This window comes from Propithecus coquereli, unplaced genomic scaffold (genome assembly GCF_000956105.1).
Source record: "Propithecus coquereli isolate 6110/MARCELLA unplaced genomic scaffold, Pcoq_1.0 Scaffold14, whole genome shotgun sequence".
NCBI classification, from domain to species: Eukaryota; Metazoa; Chordata; class Mammalia; order Primates; family Indriidae; genus Propithecus; species Propithecus coquereli.
Window position 1 is genome coordinate 14,973,850 of NW_012138302.1, and position 9,132 is coordinate 14,982,981.

At 45.0% G+C, this 9,132-nt stretch overlaps 1 protein-coding gene across 1 annotated transcript in view; it reads right to left on the reverse strand.

Moving 5' to 3' along the window:
• SCP2 (sterol carrier protein 2) overlaps nucleotides 1–3,876 on the reverse strand; it is a 110,508-nt gene extending 106,632 nt beyond the window's left edge. Inside the window, 1 exon segment of the mRNA XM_012639436.1 lies at nucleotides 3,737–3,876. Coding sequence (XP_012494890.1) covers nucleotides 3,737–3,805 — 69 coding nt within the window. The 5' untranslated portion in view covers nucleotides 3,806–3,876.
• Nucleotides 3,877–9,132: the final 5,256 nt, after the last annotated feature.

Sequence of the window (9,132 nt, forward strand, 5' to 3'; positions counted from 1 at the left end):
CCAGCCTGGACAACACAGTGAGACAAACGCATCCCGCCACGGCACTCACTCTAGCCCAGGCAAAAGAGTGAGACTCTGTCTCAAAAAAAAAAAAAAAAAAAAAAATAGCCAGGCATCCTGGTGGCACATCCCTGTAGTCCCAGCAACACTGGAGGCTGAGGCAGGAGGATCCAGGTGAGCTATGATGAGTTAGTTCATCACACGTAATAAGTGTCGCTTTAACAAACTTGGTTCACCTGTGTATATGTATGTACTGGGTTATGATTTTGAACTAAAGTAAAATCTTAAGGCTTCCCGCTCACTGGCTAATTGAATGGACTCCCTCCTGGCTAAGGGGATATCCTAAAACAAAATTGTCTGCCATGAAGAGGGAGGTCAGACATGCCTTATCAAGCCCCTCTCCCTTCTTGGAGATAAGCTTTGTAACTCATTGACAGGCCTAACGTTATGTAAGACAAAGGTTATGCAAGACAAACCTGCAGGTCCTCGATTTACACAACAAATATATGTAATAGCTTGTCTCAGATTAACAGAGATCCTTATGGTAAAACATTTAAAGTCTTTAGACAAAAGCTTCAACTGTCTTTAACCAGTTACAAGTCAAAGAGTCTTTAAAGCCACCTACAACCTGTAAGCTCCCCTTCAGATGGCCAAATCAATGATGCCTTCCATGTATTGATTTATGACTTTATGACTTTCTCCCTGAAATGTATAAAACCGCATTGTAACCCAACCACAGGGAGACCACTTGCTCAAGGCTTCTTGGGCATGGCTCCAGGTCACGGTCCTCAAATTTGGCTCAGAATAAACCTCTTAAAATTATTTTACAGAGTTTGGCTTCTTTTCCGTTGACGTGATGTAAGATGTATTTCTTTCTGTAGGTTGTGGAATCACTATAGATAAAAGCACTCGAAAAATTTGGTGCTAAATTTTATGTCCTGACTACAAGGGCCCCAGAATTTCAAAAAAAGGTGACCAAGTCTCACTCTGCCATCCCAGCTGGAGTGCAGTGGCATCATTATATCTTACTGCAACCTCACACTCATAGGCTCAAGAGATCCTCCTGCCTCAGCCTCCGAAGTAGCTGGGACTACAGGTACGCACCACAATGCCCGGCTAATTTTTTCTATTTTTGGTACAGAAAGGGTCTCGCTCTTGCTCAGGCTGGTCTCAAACTCCTGACCTCAAGGGATCCTACTCCCTTGGTCTCCCAAAATGCACGGATTTCAGGTATGAGCCACTGCACCTGAGCCTGAGGAATTTTTAAGAAGACATGGGACTTGGACTAGTTCTTGAAAGACAGGTAGAATCTAAGTAGATGAAAGAGGGCATATCACGAGGTAGGCAGCTTAAACAAAGGGTCTGGCCTGCTGTCAGGCAGATGGCAGTCGTGACTTAGTTATTGTGCTAAAACATGTTGACACCCACCATAGGAATTCTAACTCATTTCCTACATTGAATAATAAAACCTCATTAAGAGAACTTCAAATTGTCTAGAAAATTCAGCTATTCAAATTAAGAAACATAACTAAAGAGCCCAACCAATAGAAATCTATTAACAGAACTTTAAAGTTCCTTCAAAAGTAGAAAAATAAAAAAAACTTTAAAAAAAGAACTTGATGATATTAATTACCTAGTAGATTTCTCCCTCTTCATCAAATCCTGACTCGGGATCCAGCAGACCAGACCCAAAGGGAGGTATTCTAGCCTATTAAGCACATCAGTAATGGCACTCTCCATACTCCCCATCTTTTCCCTGAGGACTTTAACACCTCTCCCACCTCTACCTCCCAACTTGAGGAAAAAGTACATCTCCTACTTCCCAAAGGGTTAGAAAACTGTGCTTTTCCATACAGCCCACATAATAATCAGACATTCAACAGCCAACAGAAGATCTGAATGTATTAATACCATACTTTAAAAGTTTTACTGTCCACCTATATTATAAGTCCCCTCTTCCATGAAACAATAGGATGATCTCCAAGCTTCTGGTTTATAAGGTATCGGTTGACTTTTCTATTTACATGTTTTGATTGAATTGTGTACTCTCAGCCTATTGGTAAAATAATAAAAATTTTAGGGCTGCTTTCTCACAAACAGAACTCTTGCTAGGAATTCTTTCACAAAGTATATCTATTTAATATCGTTCAACTAACATTCATTGAGGGCCTTCAGGGACCAGGCACTTTCAGGGTGACAGGAGTATAGCCGTGAATAAGATGTGGTACCCACCCTGGAAGAGCTTACATGCTTTGGGAAAAAACGGACATATAAACAGAATTTCAGTACTGTATAACATAGTAAGTACTAAGATAGAGGTTAAGTGCAGTACAAGGCTCTACTGGAAAGTCAGGAGGATCAGAGGCTTCCTGGAGAAGATAAGACCAGAAATGATTCTTTTTTTTTTTTTTTTTTAAGACAGAGTCTCACTTTGTTGCCCTGGCTAGAGTGAGTGCCATGGCGTCAGCCTAGCTCACAGCAACCTCAGACTCCTGGGCTCAAGCAATCCTTCTGCCTCAGCCTCCCAAGTAGCTGGGACTACAGGCATGCGCCACCATGCCCGGCTAATTTTTTTCTATATATTTTTAGCTGCCCAATTAATTTCTTTCTATTTTTGGTAGAGACGGGGTCTCGCTCTTGCTCAGGCTGGTCTCGAACTCCTGAGCTCAAACAATCCGCCCGCCTCAGCCTCCCAGAGTGCAGAAATGATTCTTTAAGAATGCAAAAAAGGTTAACCAGCTGAGAAGATAAATGGTACAAGTAGTAAAAACAACAGAAGCAAAGCAACACAGGTATAAAACCATAGAGTAAGGGGAGAAACTAAAGGCAATCTGGCATGACTAGAGCATGGAGGTGGTAAGGGCGTCAAGAAAAAAGCCTGGCCTGGCATGGTGGCTCACGTCTGTAATTCCAGCACTTTGGGAGGCCCAGGTGGGAAGATCATGCTTGAGGCCAGGAATTGCAGACAAGCCTGGGCAACGTAAGGAGATCCCCATCTCTACAAAAACTAAATAAATTAACCAGGCACGATCGTGCCCGCCTATAGTCCTAACTACTCGGAAGGCTGACCGTGCCACTGCACTCCAACATGGGCAGCAGAGGGACGAAAGAAGAGGAAGGAATAAGACTGTAGCAGCCTCTGGCCTCCAGAGTTCCAAGCTGACACTTGAGGAACAGATAGGGGGTTAGAGGATCCAGGAAACCTGCCACCTGTGTCAAGACGCTAAGCATCACTAGTGTCTCTCCTCCCGATCCACACCTGGAGCTGTCTCTAAGAAGGGCTCCTATTGGAAGTATTCCTAGGAGGGCAGAGCTACTGACATTCATGACCTGCTTCCCTTCTGGTGCGAGATGGCCCTTGCCTCGGGTAGAGCTCCATATTCCTTAGGACTTCACCCAGAATCTAAAGAGGTGAGAACCTTGGGTATCCTGAGGGCTGCTTCACAAACTCTGACCAGGGAGAAAAAAAAGGGAAGGAGAAAGAAATGGCGCAGGAGCAAGCCTGAGACACCACAACCCCCAGGGACACCGCAGATCGCAACCCCCACTCCCTCCCCGCCGCCCCGCCCCGAGTCGCCACCCGGATGCCCAACGCGCCAAGCAGCCGGAGCTGGGAGCCGGCTTCCTCAGCGCAGGCACTGATCGCCTCGGTTTCCTGTCACCTAGAGGTTCCCCCGCCTCACTGAGGCAGACCGGGACAGGGAGGCCGCCTCCACGGATACATTGCTCTGTTTACCTTGGTCATGCCAACCCCCACCACGAAAACCCGGCGCAGGGGCGGAAGCTTCTGCAAGGAGGGAGACATGGTTCTGCCAGTGCCCGGCAGAGGCGAGCGCAGCGGACTACAGCCGGGAACTGAGGCCGGGACGGCCGGAGCTCCCTCCGGGCGGGAGGCGGGGCGGGAGGCGGCGGAGGCGGGCCGGGGGCAGGCCCCGGCGACACTAAGCGGCGCGGGACGGCGCGCCATGGGCTGCTGCGCGTGCGCGGCGCGGCGTGCGGCTGTGCAGGGCGAGGGGTAGGTAGTTTTCCAGCTCTCGGCTCACAGAGTCCTAGGTCCGGGTTCCCGTACGTGGCCTCAGGACTGAGTCCGCCTCAGCCGTTGAAAAATATCTTTATAACCTAGTAGCCACCAGTCCCCACCTCTGAGCCTGTGATCACGTTCTTTATGTTGAGAGCCAGTAGGCTTGGAGTGGGACCTGACGCGAAGAGGAAGGCTTGGCCAGACACCGGACTCACAAGAGGGCATCCTGAGGAAATTCTCGGGAGTGTTGTGCTGGAATTGTTCTGCATACTGTTACTGGTGATAGTCACGAGAGTCAGAGTGTGTTAGGCTGGCGGGGTGCCTCACCCCGCTAGGCCGATAATCCTAGCATTGCGGGAGGCCGTGGCGAGAGGATCACCAAGGTCAGGATTTTGATAACAGCCTGAGCAAGAGCGAGACCCGTCTCTACCAAAAATAGAAAAATTAGGCCGGCGTCGTGGCCCACTCCTGTAGTCCCAGCTACTTGGGAGGCTGAGGCAGGAGGATCACTTGAGCCCAGGAGTTTGAGGTTGCTGTGAGGTAGGCTGACGCCATGGCACTCTAGCCCGGGCGACAGAGCAGTACTCTGTCCCAAAAAAAGAAAGAAAGAAATTATACGTTCATACTTCCCCATCACCCCCAATCAAAATCACTTAGGCCAAAAACATCCGTATCTAGACGGCACTCTCTACTGAATCAGAGCCTCTGAGTAGTGGAGACTAGCATCGATATTTAGAAAAGTTATCTCAGGAGATTCTAAGGAGTCTCCACTGTGCTAGGTAAAGAACTATTGGGCTAGGACTAGATCGATTTATTAGAATTTGCCAGGCACAGTGACATGTGCCTATAGTCCCAGCTACTCAGGAGCCTGAGGCAGGAGGATCACTTCCAGGCTGTGGTGAGCTATGAGCCTCTGAATAACAACTGCATTCCGGCCTGGGCAACATAGTGAGACTCTGTCTTTAAAAAAAAAAAAGGCCAGGCACAGTGGCTTATGCCTTTAGGAAGCCAAGGCAGGAGGATTGCTTGAGGCCAGGAGTTTGAGACCAGCCTGGGCAACATAGCTAGACCTAATCTCTACAAAAAAAAAAAAGTAAAAAATTAGCCAGACATGGCGGCATGCACCTGTCATCCCAGGTACTCAGGAGGCTGAGGCTGCACTCCAATCTGGGCGACAGAGTGTGACCCTGTCTCTTAAAAACAAAAACAAAAACAAACAAAAAGAGTAAAATCTCCAGCTGATCAAGGAAGGGACAAAGGGACATTGTCCTATCTATCCCTAGGGCCTAGCACAAGGCACGACACTGAAGAGTCTCTTACTAAGTGAACAGTTCTTTCTTGAAACTCTGATTGACTGATAAAGACAGCAGTGTGATTGGTGGATCAGACAGTTACCAACCTAATAGAACAAGAAGTCACAAGGCCCAGATTAATTATTCTGTAACAAATGCTGGCTGTACACTGGATATTGGTTTCAGAATAGTAGTCCATAGAAGTGAGGAGAGTATAGTAAGATCATAGAAGGTATTCATTAATACTAAAAAGGTTGAGAAAGAACACTTCCCTTTCCAATGAGGAGAGCTAAAAAATCCAAAAATTCCTGTGCCAACTAAAGAGAAAAATCAAACTTCTAAAGAATTATAGTAGACTGAGTACTACAGCCCCCAAGGCTGGAAGGCAGTCTTTCAGAGAGGGTCTACCAGACTGCTCCAAAACAGTGTTTCAGCTGACAGTTTACATACGGGTAGTGGAGGCTTACTACAGGCAAAATCACACCAAACTTGTGCAGAAGTTACATTAAAGCAGGATCATATCAAAGTTTGGGTGTGAGAGTACATCTGCTTATAGATTACAGAGACATAATCATTAACTGCGTCAGATGTTGTGTGTAGGAAAAGGCAAGGACTAGGGTCATTTATCTTGTAAGGAATGTAGTGACTGAGGCAAGAGACATAGTGTGCTCTATCCTGTTTTGTCTTCAGAGCATCCTTCCGGAGAGCTGCATATCATCACAGAGTCAGGGCCTTTGTGAAATTATGCTGGCAAGCAGAAATGAGCAAACATGGCTTCTTATGTTATAGCTGGGACCACAGGACCATTTGCTGTTAATATTTTGTCTCACATGCTACAAAACACCTAGAAATGCTGCATAGAATACAACAAACATCCTTTCAAATGCATAGAATATAGTGGAGGGACTGTTTTAATTTTATGCTCATCTGTACAGTTTGAATGTTTGGACTTTGTGTATATATTACTTTTATTTTTGCTATAGCACGTCTTTAATTTTTGTCATTGTGTTTTCTTTTCATTTTCATTATTCGTTTTTAAGTAATACTGAATACATACATCAAAATTCAAAAAGTACGAAAGGTCAAACTTAAAAATTCTCCCTGCCACCCCTATTCCCAGCCTTGCAGTCCCTCCAGTCCCTCACCCCATCCTTCCAGAGATATTTTATATAAATATAACCAAATACATACATAAGTAATGTTATCCCTCTTCTTTTTTTTTTTTTTTTTTTTGAGACAGAGTCTCACTGTGTTGCCGGGGCTAGAGTGCCGTGGCGTCAGCCTAGCTCACAGCAACCTCAAACTCCTGGCTCAAGCGATCCTTCTACCTCAGCCTCCCAAGTAGCTGGGACTACAGGCATGCGCCACCATGCCCGGCTAATTTTTTCTATGTATTTTTAGTTGTCTGATTAATTTCTTTCTATTTTTAGTAGAGACGGGGTCTCGCTCTTGCTCAGGCTGGTTTTGAACTCCTGAGCTCAAACAATCTGCCCACCTCGGCCTCCCAGAGAGCTAGGATTACAGGCGTGAGCCACCGCACCCGGCCTATCCCTCTTCTTAACATAAATTTTAGCTTTCTTTTATACACTATTCTGCATCTTGATTTTTTTCATATACCAATGGATTTTTGTTTTGTTTTGTTTTTAAGACAGAGTCTCATTCTGTCACCCAAGCTGGAGTATAGTGGCCTGATCATAGTTCACTGTAACCTTGAAATCCTGGCCTCAAGCAATACTCCCACTTCAGCCTCCCAAGCTGCTGGGACTACAGGTGCATGCCACCATCCTGGGCTCAAGGGATCCTCCTGCCTCAGCCTTCCAAGTAGCTAGGCCTACAGGCATGTGCCACCATTTTTATTTATTTATTTATTTATTTTTGTAGAGATGGGGTCTCACTATGATGCTCAGGCTGGTCTTGAACTCCCGACCTCAAGCAGTCCTCCTGCCTCGGCCTCCCAAAATGCTGGGATTATAGGTGTGAGCCCCTGCACCTGGACCTCCCCATTTTTGAAGGACAGTTTTGCTGGTTATAGGATTCTCGGTTGACAGGTATTTTCCTCTTAACACTCTGAATATATTGGCCCATTGCCATCTGGCTTCGCAAGTTTCTGATGAGGAATCTGTGGATATTTTTATTGAAGATCCTTTGTATATGATTAATTGCTTCTCTCTTGCTGTTTTCAAGGTTTTCTCTGTCTTTTGGAAGTTTGATTATAACGTGTCTTTGTGTGGGTCTCTTTAGAATTTGTTAGCTTCTTGGATGTTATATTCATGTCTTTCATCAAATTTGGCTGTGCCATAGCCAGGCATGGTGGCACATGTGTGTAGTACCAGCTACTCAGGAGGCTTAGGTGGGAGGATCACTTGAGCCCAGGAGTTGGAGATTACAGTGAGCTATCATTATACCATTGCCCTCCAGCCTGGGTAACAGAGCAAGACCCTGTCTCTACAAAAAAAACAAAGGAAAAATTTGGCTGTGGTCCAGCACAATGGCTCATACCTGTAATCCCAGTGCTTTGGGAGGCTGAGGTAGGAGGATCACTTGAGGCCAGGAGTTTGAGACCAGCTTGGGCAACATAGTGAGACCCCATCTCTACAAAAACAAACAAATTTTGGAAGTTTTCAGCCAATATTTCTTCAGATATTCTCCTCCTCCCCTTTCTTTCTCTCTTCTACGTCTGACATCCCCACAATGCATATGTTCGTTGGCTTGATGGTATCCCACAGGTCCCTTAGGCTCTGTTCAATTTTATTCAATCTTCTCCATTTCTGCTCCTCAGAATTGATAATTTCTACTACTCTATTTTCAAGTTTGCTGATTTGATGCTTAAATCTGTCTTTGAAAAATTCTATTGAAGTTTTCATTTCAATTATTATACTTTTGAGCTCTAGAATGTCTTTTTGGTTTCTTTTTAGATTTTTCTGTCTCCTTATTGATATTGCCATTTTGTTCATATATAGTTTTCTCGACTTTCTCCATATCTTCCTTAAGATAGCTATTTTAATGTCTTTGTTGAATAGATCTGCCATTAGATGTTTTTCCAGGACAGTTTCTGTTGCTTTTTTCTTTTTCCTTTGAATGACCCATATTTTTTTCTTTGTATATCTTGTGGTATTTTTGTTGAAAACTGGGCATTTGACTCTAATAATGTGATAACTCTGTAACTCAGATGCTCCCTCTTCCTTAGGGTTTGCTGGGTTTTGTATTTTTTTTTTTTAATTATTGTTGTAGGTTTTCTCTGTGCCAAAGATTAGCCTGAGGTGTAAACTTAAGGTCTTCACAGTTCTTTCCTGAGTCTGCACCTTTCCCTAGGCATATACAGTCACTTTCTAATTCTCCCCATATAGGGCTGGGCGCAGTGGCTCACGCCTGTAAGCCTAGCACTCTGGGAGGCTGAGACCGGAGGATCCCTTCAGCTCAGGAGTTCAAAACCAGCCTGAGCAAGAGTGAGACCCCATCTCTACTAAAAATAGAAAAATTAGCTGTGCGTTGTGGTGGGTGCCTGTAGTCCCAGCTACTCAGGAGGCTGAGGCAGGAAGATCACTTGAGCCCAGGAATTTGAGGTTGCCATGAGCTAGGCTGACACCATGGCACTCTACTCAGGACAACGGAGTGAGACTCTGTCTTAAAAATAAATAAATAAATAAATAATTCTCCCCATATATGCACTTGTTTTTGAATGTTCTAGTCTTTAATGTCTAGGTCCTAACAGAAGAAAAAGAGAAAACGGAAGGAGGTGTAAAAAAGGTGCCAACCTTTTTTAAAGGTTTAAATTTTTAAAAATCCTTAAAGTCACTTCAGTTGTAGAGGGAGGGGCTT